This window comes from Pygocentrus nattereri, chromosome 18 (assembly GCF_015220715.1).
Source record: "Pygocentrus nattereri isolate fPygNat1 chromosome 18, fPygNat1.pri, whole genome shotgun sequence".
NCBI lineage: Eukaryota > Metazoa > Chordata > Actinopteri > Characiformes > Serrasalmidae > Pygocentrus > Pygocentrus nattereri.
The window spans coordinates 22,631,757-22,646,693 of NC_051228.1; the positions used below are offsets into that span (position 1 = coordinate 22,631,757).

General features: G+C 38.2%; 1 protein-coding gene across 1 annotated transcript; it reads left to right on the forward strand.

Moving 5' to 3' along the window:
* Nucleotides 1-146: 146 nt before the first annotated feature.
* On the forward strand, nucleotides 147-13,216 carry atp6v1b2 (ATPase H+ transporting V1 subunit B2). Its single transcript, XM_017708149.2, has 14 exons — nucleotides 147-356; nucleotides 2,763-2,818; nucleotides 3,234-3,332; nucleotides 4,543-4,636; nucleotides 4,739-4,816; nucleotides 5,098-5,237; nucleotides 5,866-5,967; nucleotides 6,093-6,190; nucleotides 6,322-6,445; nucleotides 7,150-7,300; nucleotides 7,512-7,594; nucleotides 8,052-8,156; nucleotides 8,516-8,645; nucleotides 11,979-13,216. Exons 1-14 carry the CDS (start codon nucleotides 221-223, stop codon nucleotides 12,113-12,115), a joined length of 1,533 nt encoding a protein of 510 aa, XP_017563638.1. The 5' UTR covers nucleotides 147-220; the 3' UTR covers nucleotides 12,116-13,216.
* The last annotated feature ends 1,721 nt before the right edge of the window (nucleotides 13,217-14,937 follow it).

Genomic DNA, 14,937 nt, shown 5'->3' on the forward strand with positions numbered 1-14,937 from the left:
AGGAGAACTGAAAGTCGTTGAAAGACGTTGAGTGTGTGGGGGCTGAAGCTCTGCAGATGGACATTTGCTGCCTTAAATATCGGATCGAAGAGAAACTGAGTGGCATTGCCCATCCCTGTCCACTACACGGCGCCTGCAGTCTCCACTGCGCATGTGCAGCAGCGCCGCTGTCACGACCCGCAGGAGCTAACGGAGCTAAGCTAAGCTAAGCTAAGTAACCATGAAGGCTCTTCGGGGAATGGTCAGCGGGGCCGTGAGCGAAATTTCCTCGGCTGTCAGCGGACACAAGCCCGTCGTCGCTGCCCGAGAACATGCGCTAGCGGTCAGTCGTGACTACATCTCTCAGCCGAGACTGAGTAAGTAGCTATTTCAGTACAAAAACATTGATGCTTAGTCGTTAGCTCGCCTAGCTGCAGTGAGTCGCTAACTGTTCCAAACAGCAGCTGCTGCTCACAGTGCAAGTGTGAATGAATGATAGTATCAGGTTGGAGATAAAGCTCAAAACCAACCACTTTGCTGGATCATATAGCTGTGGTCAGATGTTTAGCTGTCCACTGTCCACTCCTGCAGTGCTTAGCTGTTGTGATCAGCAGCTGCTGTGATGCCCTTGTACCTTGTAGGCTCCAGTGTCATGCCTGCTTGATGCATCAGCAAACACTCCTAATAAAAAAGATGGTTCTCCAAGGGTTCTTTTGTGAAAGGAATGGTTCTGTTTAGAATCGTGACTTCTATATTGAACCATTTTGCGCTTAAATGGTTCTTTGCATGATGACATGGTTCTTCAGATTGATGGAGAATGTGCTATGTATGGTTCTTTGTATAACCTTTTTGAAATGGTTCTGTATAGCACTAAAAAGATACTTGGGTTGTCACAATCTCAAGCTGTTAACAGCACAAGAATCCTTTTTGGTGCTAAATAGAACCTTTTTAGAAAGGTTCTGTATAGAACCATATACAGTGCATCCTCCATCAATTTGAACAACAATTCCACCATTCAAAGGACCGTTTTAACATGGAAATGGTTCTTTGAGTGTTCATGGGTCATGGCATAAAGAATGCATGAAGAACAATCTTTTTAAGGTTCTAAATAGAACCATATGTAACACATTCTCCAGCACTCAAGAACCGTTAAACCATGCCATCAACCATGCCATCAACCATTTGAACATGGAATGGTTCTACATACTACTCATGGTTCTACATGCAACTATTGTCTGAATGGTGGTACTAAAGAACCCTTGACAAATCAAGATCCTATAAATATACATGCACATATTCACAGAGGCAGGTGGATTTATTTGGTAGCTCTGCAGCTGGTTATCCTGCTATGGTTAATCAGTGAATGCATGATATATTTGACTGATCAGGCAAAGGTTGAAAATGTGTTTTAGAAGAGAGAAGATTCAGTGTCCAGCTCTGCTTGTGGGCAGCAGTGTCTGCAGAAGGCCTGATGACATCAAAAATGCAGGACTGCTTGTAATTGTGAATAATGCAAAAAAAAAAAACTATCACAGGCCCAGATGAATACACCAAATACCTGATCATATTATAATACTAAATAAGCAAATTACTTATTTACAGCTGTATTAGCTTAAAGATATATTCCTTATGCAAATAATGCCCTGAATTATGCAGGAATAAAGCTGTCAAAATGAACATAAAAAGAGTGCTATTTGCATCCACAACATCCAGTGATGTTTTTAGAGACAAACATCTTCCAGTAAGTGTTTTTCCACACGTAAGTACTGATTCATGATTCATAATTAACATAGCTTATAAGAAAAACGTTGCATATTTGAAAGGTTTTTTTTTTCTGTGTATACTTTTATGGATTACAGACATTTTTACATGTCCATAGACACTCATTGACTCAACTGAAATATTACTAAGGAAAGTGTTAATGTTAGGTCTTGTTAGGTCCATGTTAATATTACATACATAAGGTTATTGTAAAGAATAAAAGCAATCATTTTACACCACCCTATTTAGCCAGAAGTTACATCATTTAGATTTCATTCAACATTGGTAGCATCCACAACATGGCAGAATTTATTAGAGCTCTTGCAGCATTTACTAAAAAATTATTGTTGATAAATGAATGTTTAACCCTCAAAACCCTCAAACAAGGAGTATGGTGGTCAGTTTTTCCTGAGATACTCAACCTCATCACATCCCTCTCTGGCACAGCAGAATGAAGAGGTTGTGTGTCAGTGTTATGTAAAATAAATGTTTAGTTTTTATGGTAAGAACAATATGTTATTAAAACTCTACAGGATTAAAAAGTGTGAAAATTCTAATGAGCGTGTCATTTTCAAACCAAACTCATGAAATGACTCATGCATTTATTTGGCAGCTGTCAGCTGGTTTTCTTGCCTCACAAGCCCTATTTTAGGCTTAATGGCATAATAGTGTTATAATGCTGTAATGCATGTCCATTATGCAATTAAAACCATTGTGCAATTCCACATGAATATGGCTGTAGTAATTGGTACTTAGTAATGTAGGAGTAGCCCTTCCTACTGTGACTATCTACACTTTGATTGGTGATTTAATATATACAGTCAGTCCACTGCAAAGAAACCCTTACAGGCCATAATTACAGGGTTACTGCAATGTGTTATTCCCAGAGATTCAGAATAGGGCTGCTATTCTCTGAACTTGTGCTTGCTTTTATATTAAGACCATAACTGTTTAGTTAAAGGAATTATGGTGCTAAGATGAAGCTTGCTTATGAACGTTCTGACATTTCATTGTGTCCACAGCATATAAAACTGTGTCTGGTGTCAATGGCCCACTGGTGATTCTGGACCAAGTGAAGGTATTGTACACTAATAAACTAGCTTAATCCATAACAGCATCCTTACTAAGATACTGAGGTACACTTTTTTACATATATGCATTATACATACAGAAAGACTCATAGCAAGTGGTCATTACAAAGCTGTGCTAAAGCCAACATAGGCTGTTCTGCTCTATGCTGTGTGGGATGGATGATGGTCTCACCACTGGCTACATCGCACATGACTGTGAAACGCGAATATCTTCGCTAATGACTGTTTATCTGACATATTAACATGCTTTAGTTGTTCTCACCATAACACATTTTACTGTAACAGTTTGTTGAAAAGATGTTTTAGGGCTTTAGGAGACCATCAGTAGTCAGTAAGAACGAAATATGCCTGTTGTAACAAAGAAGTATGCATATATAATAAATCTCACTGTGCTTTATGCAGTTTCCCAGGTACGCTGAGATTGTCCACCTCACCCTCCCTGATGGCACTCAACGCAGCGGGCAGGTGTTGGAGGTCACCGGTTCCAAAGCTGTTGTCCAGGTAATGAAGCCTCTGCATTTTGCATTTTACTTTACCTTTTTTTGGATATTTTGACATCTGCTTACTGTTACAGTGCATAACTCTTAAAAACATATGTATCAAAAATGGTTCTTTGCACAGTGCCATAGTAAAACGACTTTGGGTTAGCTAAAGAACCTTGAAATGGATGGTTCATTAGAGAACTGTTTTCATAATCAGATGTGTGAGTGTAAAGAACCTTTAAAATACCTCGTAATGCCTGGCCCACACGACAGGATGATCAGGCCGATGTTGAGCCTGATTTGCTGATTTTAATTCCACATGAACAAGGCTGTATTAATTGGTACTTAGTAATGTAGGAGTATCCCTTGTTACTGTCATTGAAGTTGCTCATCTACTCTTTGATTAATGATTTAATATATACAGTCTGTCCACTACAAAGAAACCCTTACAGGCCATAGTTACAGGGTTACTGCAATTTGTTATTCCCAGAGATTCAGACTAGAACTGCTGTTCTCTGAATTTGTGCTTGGTTTTATGTTAAGACCTTATCTGTTTAGTTAATGGAATTAAAGTGCTAAGACGAAGCTTGCTTGTTATAAACAGCCGGAAATTTCATTGTGTCCACAGCATATAAAACACTCCCAATGTCAGGGTAGTCTTAAACAAAGATCTTCCTAGATTATTCTGTGGTGTGGGGTGTCTATAATCCAGTCTTAACTCCTCTGCTATACTCCCAGTCCAGTCAGGGCTGCCCCAGTTGTAAATCGTAAATATTAAACAGCACACTACAGTATCCTGTAGTGTGGGGTGGACACCAATAATAACTTCGCTGTTATCTGCCATGTTTGCTTAGATCTAAAGTCATGTTAGTTTGAGAGGAGATCTGTGATGTTGCACTTCGCAAGAAACTCCCACAAGGGTTTGAGGATCTGAACCACTGAGACCTCTCTTCTGCACATTTACTGTAAAATGACTTAATATGAATTGAACATATTGGGAACAAAATAAAACAAAGTTTGGCCTATGAGAAAAATGGCACATTTAAATTTTGTGTTTTAACAAAGATTGATATTGTGCACTAAATTATGCAGAATAAGTCCATATTTAGGTTTCTTCCACACAGAGGATGTGTTGGGCTGTGATTTGTATTAGGAGCATTAAAGAAGGTAATATTGTGCAGTATGTGGGTACTCAGGCACTGAAAAGCTTTTTCTTCTTGTGGTTCTAGGTATTTGAGGGAACATCAGGCATCGATGCCAAGAAGACGAGCTGTGAATTTACAGGGGACATTTTGCGTACACCAGTGTCCGAGGACATGCTGGGTGAGGATACAATAGACGCATATTTCTAAATTTACACAATCAAAAAAAAGCTAAATAATAACCTAAAAAAGACATTTTCATTGAGACCTTTTATGTTTTCAGGCCGTGTGTTCAATGGATCTGGAAAGCCAATCGACCGAGGCCCCGCTGTCTTGGCGGAGGATTACTTGGACATTATGGGTAATCATCCAGACTGTAGATTGTTAAATACTGAATTCATGTGAAGATTCATCCATTTTTCAACACCATGGTTTTAACAAAGTGAGAGTAGCCAAAAAAGTGCAGTGTGAAAAACAACCACTGTAAATTTCTCTCTGGAGATGAAAGCTGAAACTCAGCTAAAACAGAATGAACAATGTTCAGTCTCCAGCTGAAGGAAGCGTTTATGGGCTCTGCTTATATAAATAATGCTTATCCGTGGGGTGTCTATAAACATGTGATTAAATATTCCTGTTTTCCAGGCCAACCCATCAACCCACAGTGTCGTATCTACCCAGAGGAGATGATCCAGACAGGCATCTCTGCCATCGATGGCATGAACAGCATCGCCAGAGGCCAGAAAATACCCATTTTCTCTGCAGCTGGTCTACCACATAACGAGGTTGTTTTCCCTGAATTATATTCAGCCACCTTCTGAGCAGCTTTGTGCACAGAAATAAAAATGATTTTGCTTTAGTCAGAAAGATCTTTCATATTTGGCCCAGTCTGCAGCATCTACAGTGTACAGCTGAGCTTTGATTAAGCTACATTACTTGACAGCTTCCTTTCTTACTTAGTGTTTCTCTGGCTCTAATTTGCCTGACTCGTGTCACAAAGGGCTTTAATAACATCTCAAATAACTAAGTTAGGCATATTACAGAATGAAAAATGTTTTACATTGTTCTGACATGACCCCCCTGAGCAAACTGTTCTGCTGTCTGTATGCTTGTATTCAAACGTTCAGAATGACTTACCATATTGATGTATTTTGTTCTTTAAAATGCAGTAATAGCCTTTGCTTTGTGAATTTGAAAAATATTATTATTAACAATTTCCCAAAAGGCTTTTCTGGATATTTAATTTAGTTCATCCCCTCCATTCATTGTGAATTTTTTAGAACACCAAAGGGCAGCAGACATTTTGAAGTTTGGCAAAAAATAAAAACTAAAATAGTGATTTTGTTTTGACAACAATGGTTTATGGTCATGACAAAGTTCTAGAAAAATCTGTGCTTGTGTCTGTGATTTCAGATCGCTGCACAGATCTGTCGGCAGGCTGGTCTGGTGAAGAAGTCCAAAGATGTGATGGACTACAATGAAGACAACTTTGCTATTGTGTTTGCAGCCATGGGGGTGAGAACAACAAGTCTAGTTTTTTATTTCCCTTTTCTTGCCAGATAACTTGAAATGAAATTTATTAGACCTTGTTAGCAGGTCCCAGTTTACTGAATTTGAATTACTTGTAATTACTTCTTTAGGTCAACATGGAGACAGCTCGATTTTTCAAGTCGGATTTTGAGGAGAATGGTTCTATGGACAATGTGTGCCTGTTCCTGAACCTAGCCAATGACCCCACGTGAGCACACTCTGAACCCCTTTCAGATGCCCTTTTAGATTCTTTCAGATTTACTTCTAAAACTAATTCAGATTTGGTTTTGGGTTTGACTGAGTATAAGCTGATGATAATGAGTTAATTCCCATATGCAGGATTGAACGCATCATCACTCCACGCCTGGCACTTACTGCTGCTGAGTTCCTGGCCTATCAGTGTGAGAAGCACGTTCTGGTCATCCTGACGGACATGAGCTCCTATGCTGAGGCACTGAGAGAGGTCAGAAGCTTTAACTCTAAACTTTCTGCAATGGATTGAGTAATTAACCAGGGTTATTAAAAACACCCAAACAATCAAAATTACTTTAATTTATCAATAACAAACCATCCATATCCCTTTGATCCCTTTGAAAGATTCCAAAATTTTACAGATTTCAGCATTTGTGGCCAGGATCATCAGTTAGCACCCTGTTGGCTGGCTTAAGACCTTCATTTCAGTAATGTTAAAAAATGATGAAGAATCTGTCTGTTATGAAAATTCTTAAGTGCCAAGCACTTTAGATAGGCTGCATGTGACACTGCGCAAAAAAAAATCCTATATGTCTAACATTGAGATTGTTGTAAGACTATTACAAGATTATTTGACTTAAGACATTTACAAGTAGCTTTATGTAGTAAAATTGTCTTATTCTATTGGCAAATACCCACACACACATACACACACACACACACACACACACACATACATTTTCTAAGCCGCTTCTCCCTCAGGGTCGCGGCGGGGTGCTGGAGCCTATCCCAGCGGTCATCAGGCGGAAGGCAGGATACACCCCAGAAAGGTCGTCAGTCCATCACAGGGCTGTCACTAGATAGAATTACTTAAAGAAAAACAGGTTGAATAATCTTAAAATGTCCTTTTAACAATCTCAAAATGAGAAAAATCTGATTCTGTGACTCCTGAAATGATGTTATTTTCTTTCCTAGGTGTCAGCAGCTAGAGAGGAGGTGCCTGGCCGTCGAGGCTTTCCTGGTTACATGTACACTGATCTGGCTACAATCTATGAGCGAGCTGGCCGCGTGGAGGGACGCAACGGCTCCATCACTCAGATCCCCATCCTCACCATGCCTAACGATGGTGAGGGACCCCCTGATTTCAACTCTTTCGCACTCAAACGTGCTTAAGTGGCTAATTAAGAAAATTTTACAATGTACTGTTATAGTTTTATGAACATTTGTCATTCTATTATGATTTCTTTATTTTTTTAATGCATTTACAGCAAGCTGTAAATTTGTATTAAATGCCCTATAAAAATACAGGTTGTTGTTATTATTTTAAACTTGTACAGATATCACACATCCTATTCCTGATCTGACTGGCTACATCACGGAGGGTCAGATCTATGTGGACAGACAGCTTCACAACAGACAGGTCAGTCAAAACCACATGGTGTTTCTTAACTTGTGTTTGAATTTGGAGTCTTATGCAAAAGTTTAAACATCCCTGTCAAAAGTTAGTAAATCCTATATATATATATATATATGTCAAATGCAACAAATAAACAGTAGTTTTACATTCAAATGTACAGAACTGTGTTCACTATAGAGGTTCTGTGTTCTGATTTTCCCTTATGTTCAATTAATTTAAAAATCTGTGCCATTTGCCCAGGGAAGCCCAAACTTTTGCACACAGGTGTAGTTGATTCTTTTGGTTAAAGCAACTTTATTTAGCCAATAGCCAGTAGGAGCCAATGGCTTGCTTGGGGATGCCATGGCAGTATGCATCAGCTGGGATTGAATCTGTGACATTATGTGATGTCTGAGCTGCTGTATCATAAATTAGTTGTTGCTTTTGCAGATGTTTGGATGAAGTTTTGTTTTTTGTGCAGATTTATCCTCCTATCAATGTGCTGCCGTCTTTGTCTCGACTAATGAAGTCTGCTATTGGAGAGGGGATGACACGCAAGGACCATTCAGATGTGTCCAACCAACTGGTGAGATCTATGGGACTTAGCATAGAACTTGGACTTTGTATACTTTACTAAAGGATAAGCAATAACAGGATTTAGTAGTCCAACATTCATTTATTATTTAGTGCTGAGAAAGCGAGCTGTTTATTTTATTAACAGGTAGTGCTCAGTCATGTTTTATATTTAGCGTATTTACTCTTGCTTTGTAGTTCTTATTGTGTTCACTGAGTATTTGACTTTTGCTTTTTATTAAATATTTTATTATTGTTTTGATAAAGCACTTTTGACTGCATAAGACTGCTGCTCTATACATAAATTTATCATGGTAGTGTAGTGGTAAGAGTCACTGAATAGGCTGTGTAAAAATGTCCTTCTGTTGTCAGTATGCCTGCTATGCTATCGGAAAAGATGTGCAGGCCATGAAGGCTGTGGTCGGTGAAGAGGCCCTTACAGCTGATGATTTGCTGTACCTGGAGTTTCTGCAGAAGTTTGAGAAGAATTTCATATCTCAGGGTGAGTATTAGAAACTTAATCTTAAATCATGGTCTGAGTGACTAAACTAACTGATCACTAAAGGTAAAATTTAGGGATGCAACGATACATCTTTATATCACACAAAAATACTATATCACAATATTTCAAGACATTTTTTACAATACACAGTATGCATCAAAATATTTAGTTTTTCTGAAATTTAAGAAGTTGGAACAGAGAAAATAGAATGTGTAAGGCCAAGTACAACAACAATAATAATAATAATAATAGTAACAAACTTATAACTACAGTAATTTTATTCAGTGTTTTAAAAACCACACTGCAGTAAACCAGTTGAACTAGATCCAGTTAAACAGGCCTAATTATGTTCACTTTGTAATGAAACCTGTAGTTAGTCAGTATGCTCAGAAATTCTCAGATATGCTCAGAAAAGCATATTGTGACAGAATTTATATCTATAACAATAAATAGCATTATATTGTTCACATTTTAAATGTTGTATTTTGATAAATAATGCAGTTATCCAACCTGTAATTCACTGCTGTTGGAACAAAACCTTGGGTCTTCAAAATGGCAACAGGAACGAACTATGTTAATTTGTAATACTGATTCTTTTTTCATTTCTGTTGCTTTGTTCATCACATTTTAACACAATGCAAAACATAACTGGAGGGTTCAAATAAAAAAAATAAAATAAAGACAGGGTTTTTACTTGACACCAATTAAACGCAAGGGGTTTCTGTCACAATAACATAAGCTCAGCTTAAATTAAAAGCATATTTTCAATGCTGTGCACTTTGCCATGGTCTTGTAATGATAATCTTGTAATGCTTAACTACGTTTTGTACTTAGCAATTTTTCCGTCTGATTTTCTGAAATGTGAAATAATCCCACACTGCTGACATGTTGCTTTAGGTAAATTACTTTTACAAATGTGGCAGTGTCAGCCAGTAGCTCCCCTTCTGATGATGTACCCCGAAGGTGGGAGGAACTGCTTTGCTTTTTGTACTTCTTCTGTCTTACCTTTGTTTTGTTACCAGAAGTTTTTTTTAGTCCTGCTAGAATGTCCCACTACAGGCTACTGTTTCTGTAGATTTGCAGGGCCAGACATGATCTCATAATGAGAATGTCTGGGGACAGCCATGAGAAATTTTGAGCTAGATGTGGTTGGCATCTGTGGGTTTTAGAGGGGATGTACTTTTGTTTGCAGCAAAGTCACATCTGCCCCCTAAAGAACACGGTTATTATAGCCAATTATGTTCATTAGTCTGTTGGGCTGGGTGAAAAATCTAATGTATATAATGTTCCACTTACCCCAGATGTCTAAATTTTTATTTTTATTTACTTTAGAACTGGAATTACAAGCTAACATTGCTAACAAACACAAGAAGTCAGCCAAATCTTTTCTGTAAAGACATGCAGGAACATTCCTGAAAAGTCTTTCAACCAGCTCAAATTCCCTCCAGGTCTCTATTACGCTGGTGTGGTGCAGATGTGGTTTAAAGCACAGTATGACTTACTTGGGAACTACAAAAATGAATAAAAAATTCTCTGCAGCGGCATTCATGTCTGATATTCAAAAAGCAGGACTGATCTCTGACCAGATTCCTCAGTAGTTATGACAGTCATTGTTGCAAATGCTGATTCTCGATCAGCACTCCTACTCCTGCAGTGGTTTGTGGTTACAGATCCTGTTGTGTAAAGTGGCTGTCTGCAGTTTTTTTCATTTTTGTTCCTCACAATAAATCATACTGTGCTCTAAACCACACTGACAAGTCTGTGCAACCTTGATGAAGACATTTATGAGTGAGTTGAGAGAATTGTAAGTATTGAGTTAAAAGAATATAAATATGGTGTTTGTTGGCCTCACCATTCCAGTTCTAAATTAAATAAGCAAAATTTGGACAGTAAACATGTCTCGAGTGACCAGCTGCATCTATTGTAAGTGGGAAAATTGTGTACATTTGATATTTTGCCAAACCAGTTCTTGAAGCCTCTGCTTCATGTTGTATGTGTGGATGACTATAGCACAGCTTGTCAGTTTAGTAAGCATGACAACTAGTGAAGCACAATGAATGAATATCAGCAGATATAGTCATTGGTAACTGGTAACTGGTGATTTGTCATTGGTTCTGAAAGTTCAGAATGTTAAGGTGGCACTGGACTACTGCACTAAAGTATATGCACTTCATTTTACTGCATTTGTAACCCCGTACATTTGCTAATGCTAAGGTGGATATAGTCTCAATTTCTGTAATTTTTTAAATACTTACGTATTGATGTTTTCAAACTGCACTGTGGTCTTATGGGGTTGTTGCACCACGTCCAGTTCTTTTCTGAGTTTTGTGGTACCATGTTCTGGTGGCTCAAATTGAACTATGTGGTTAACATTATAATGCCCTGCATGCGCTTCTCCACCCTGAATATATTTTTAAAAAATACATTTTAGACCAAAACTTTCTTTCAAAACTATAGTAAAACAATGTTCCTCCTTAACCTGGATAAATCAAATGGAAGTCTTTTAGCACATTACATTTACCAAGTAAAAGGCATGTTTTGCAAAAGGCAAATTTCTTCTTGGTTACCTGCCTGTTTTAATGTTTATGTATTGACGTTGGTATCGGCATCAGGAGATAGATATTTATGCTGTAAAAGCAGAACTCTTTTGTTTTTACAGTGTTTCCAGGCTTTGCGAAGGAAAAAGATGTCCAGAGAGTATAATTTGTACATGACTGAGAAGTGAAGGAGTAGTTGGTTGTTCATGCAGGAAGTCACAGCTTGTATGACAGATCTGATTCATTGCCATGTGAACATGTGCATCCTGGTAGAAAAGTTTAAGGGCTGCAAGTTGGAAAGACTGGAAAGGTATGCTGCTAATTTATCAGGATTTGAGTGTGAATATGCCAGAATACTAGATACATTTAATATTGACTTTACTGAACAGCAAGGACCAAACAGCTAAATGTCATTGATAGAACATTCCTTCATAATTATCTTTGAAAATCGCCACATACCTTTTGAATGCCTTCTCTTTTTTTGCTCATTATATACACCAATGATGGTAATCTTATGTAGATTCTTATGTAGAAAGTCATTTTGTACCGACAAAGCAGTTGTTCTTGTGCGCACAATGCTCATACCGAATGATAAACTGCACCATCTTGTGTAACTACCTTCAATCAACCAGTCAAATTTGGTTAATTACTTGATTGAGTAACTAAGGCAGGAGTTACTTTTCAACAGAGGGTAACATGTTTTATTTTTTTTTCTGCAATATGTTTATATATATATTTTATATGCAATTTTAAATAATTATTTAAAACCTATATTTTCATGTGTAATGCACTGCAGGTGCATATGAAAACCGAAGTGTGTACGAAACCCTCGATATTGGCTGGCAGCTTATGAGAATCTTCCCCAAGGAGATGCTGAAGAGGATCCCTCAGAGCACACTGGCAGAGTTCTACCCTCGAGACTCCAAACACTAAGTTTCATTCTTTAGTTCTCTCTCTCTCTCTCTCTCTCTCTCTCTCTCTCTCTCTCTCTCTCTCTCTCTCTCTCTCTCTCTCTCTCTCTCTCTCTCTCTCTCTCTCTCTCTCTCTCTCTCTCTCTCATTCATTGATATTGTGTACCCTACATCACCTCTGCCTTCCAACATCACTCTCAGATGTCTTATCATACTCTGGACCTTGAGTCTTAGCATCGTATTTCATGCTTCTATTTTGCTGCTTTTTGGTCTTTGTACATTATCTAATTGTTGCCAAACAGTCATGTATATTTGTTGTGAATATTGTTGCTATACTGCAGTAAGATCTCTGTGCAGCCTTATGTGTGAAAGAACATTGTGATTACATAAATAGTTTATTATAGAAACCTTTAGTCCCTTTGTGGACAGAGCAGTTTGCGCCACCAGTGATTCAATACGATCTGCAGTGAATGCTGGACCACTATGACGCTGCAGTTGTCGTTTTAACGCTGGTGACGTAGCTGGTGGGGTTTAAAAGCTGTTTGCATGTGACCTGATATTCCTGCCGGACAAAAGTGCGGCTCCACTTAATGCTACAGGTGTTACCAAATCTTCAAGTGTGCTATTATCTTGCTGTACGCTGTGATTTATATGGATTATATTGTAGAGAAGCCATATGATTAGTAATACTGGTGGCGCTGTATACATCTTCAAAAGGTTTAAACATTCACTGAGCAATATCAGTTTAAGTTCTTGTTTTTTTTATTTATAAAACTAAAAACCTTTTTTATTTTGATGCCTTATGTTCTGCTTAACTGCCCTTGTTCTCTGTAGTGATTGGTTGGATGTTGGCTGTTGTCTGACACTTTTATGAGAGAGTTTTATTGCATACATTGAAACCTTCTATGTTACAAAGAGAGGAATGTTTACTTATTGGGTAAAATCAGTATTTATTTGTTATGTATTAATATTTTTGTTGTTATGTTCATTTATTTATATTCTGTGCCATGGATTTAGTGTGCCCACCTGCTCTTTTTTGTTGAATGCATGATATATTGTGAAATGTTTGTAGTCTATCCAGTCTGTGGAATAAAATCTGGTCTTGTGCCATTATTGTTGCACATATTAGTAGCCATATTATAACTCAGTTTGCATCAGGTATGCATTGTGTAATGTGATTACTGCCTTGACCTGTTTTCACATGCTGTTGATAATGCGCCTTCTTAAGAAGATCAGATACTCATACTGAAAGCAAGCAATTTAGAAATTATTGGCACCTTTTTAACCCCTTCAGCTCTCAGGATATGTTGGTGGGTCAAGACTGTCCTCCTCATAACTTCATAACTTGCACTTGTAATAGTTTTATAGTAGTTTCTAATAATCCATAGTTGTTCCTCAAGTATATATTGTAGTTACTGAATAATTCATAGTATTTACTGGATAATATGCGTAAAGGGGCCTATATTATGTAAATGCAAATGGTCCTTATGGAAACTAAGTTGAAAAAAAAAATACTGTTTTGAATTCTCTGTTTTTGTGATGTCGCAAAAATCAATGTATTTGCATACATTCTCCTATTTAGCCTACAGCTCTTCAGTGACCAAAATACACTAAACGACCAAAGATATGTTTTTATTGAGTAAAGGTGTTGTCACTCTCACTGCTAACAGGTCTATAATATCATACACCTAGCTATGCAGTCTCCAAGGGCTAACACTGGCAGTAGAATAGGTCGTACTGAAGAGCTCAATGACTTTATCTGTCATAAGATTTTGCCAAGTGCTAGACCATGCAGACTCACAGTGGGACCACCCAGCACTGAAGCATGTAGCATGTAAAATATTCTCAGTTGTATCAGTCACTACAGACTTCCAAACTGCTTCTGGAAGCAACATGAGCACAAAGACTGCATCAGGAGCTTCATACAAAGAGTTTTCAATGGGCAACAGCTACACACAAGCCTAAGATCTCTATGCACTATGCCAAGTGTCAGCTGGAGTGGTGTAAAGCACACTGTCAATGGACTCAGAGCAGTGCAAACATGTTTTCTAGAACTTCACTATGTGGCAGTCTCATGGACAAGTCTGGGCCTGGGTGGATGCCAGGAGAACGCTACATACTTGAATGCTTAGTGCCAACAGTAAAGTTTGGTGAAGGAGGGATAATGGCACAAGCCTGTTTTTCATAGTTTGGCCTTTGATGAGTTCGGTGTGGAGGAACTCCAGGGGTGTACACAGAGCCTTGACCTCATCCTCACTGAGCACCTTTGGGATAAATTGGAATGTCGATTGTGAGCAAGGCCTGCTCAACATCAATACTTGACCTCAAAAATGCTCTTTTGACTGAATGAACACAAATTCCCACAGACACCCTCCGAAATGTTGAGGAAGGCTTCCCAGAAAAGTGTACACTTCTGGCCATACAGTGCATTATGCAGTGTTTATCTATGCATGGCCAAAAAAGGCACATTATGGATACATTTTTGTTCATTAAAGTATAAACAATGTAAGAGTAACCTTTAAAGTACCCTTGGTCCAATTGTATACTTTTGAAAGTGCAGTACATCCACTTGTCCAGGACACAGGGGCATATGTCAACCTTTTCATTACCTCATGTTTTAAAACAGAAAAATAAAATAAAAAGCCTGTTAAGAGTTAAGAGAGAGTTTGTGCAGTTAAATAATGGAATGTTGTAGAATTATGTTCCTTAATTGCAAGCACTGAAGACATACTCGTGATTGTACCACCCCAGACAGTAAGTTCCCTTATTTTTGAAGGCGCGGGGGTTGCCTTTTGACATGACAGGGTATAGCTGTTGTTGTTTCTTTCAACCTCAGAACCTGAA

What these genes read in the sequence shown, in the direction of transcription:
- atp6v1b2 (XM_017708149.2), top strand. Translation starts at nt 221, where the DNA reads ATGAAGGCTCTTCGGGGAATGGTCAGCGGGGCCGTGAGCGAAATTTCC. An exon ending in TTGTGTTTGCAGCCATGGGG is followed by an intron (nt 5,968 to 6,092) that starts GTGAGAACAACA and finishes TTACTTCTTTAG; the next exon opens with GTCAACATGGAGACAGCTCG. An exon ending in GACAGCTTCACAACAGACAG is followed by an intron (nt 7,595 to 8,051) that starts GTCAGTCAAAAC and finishes TTTTTTGTGCAG; the next exon opens with ATTTATCCTCCTATCAATGT.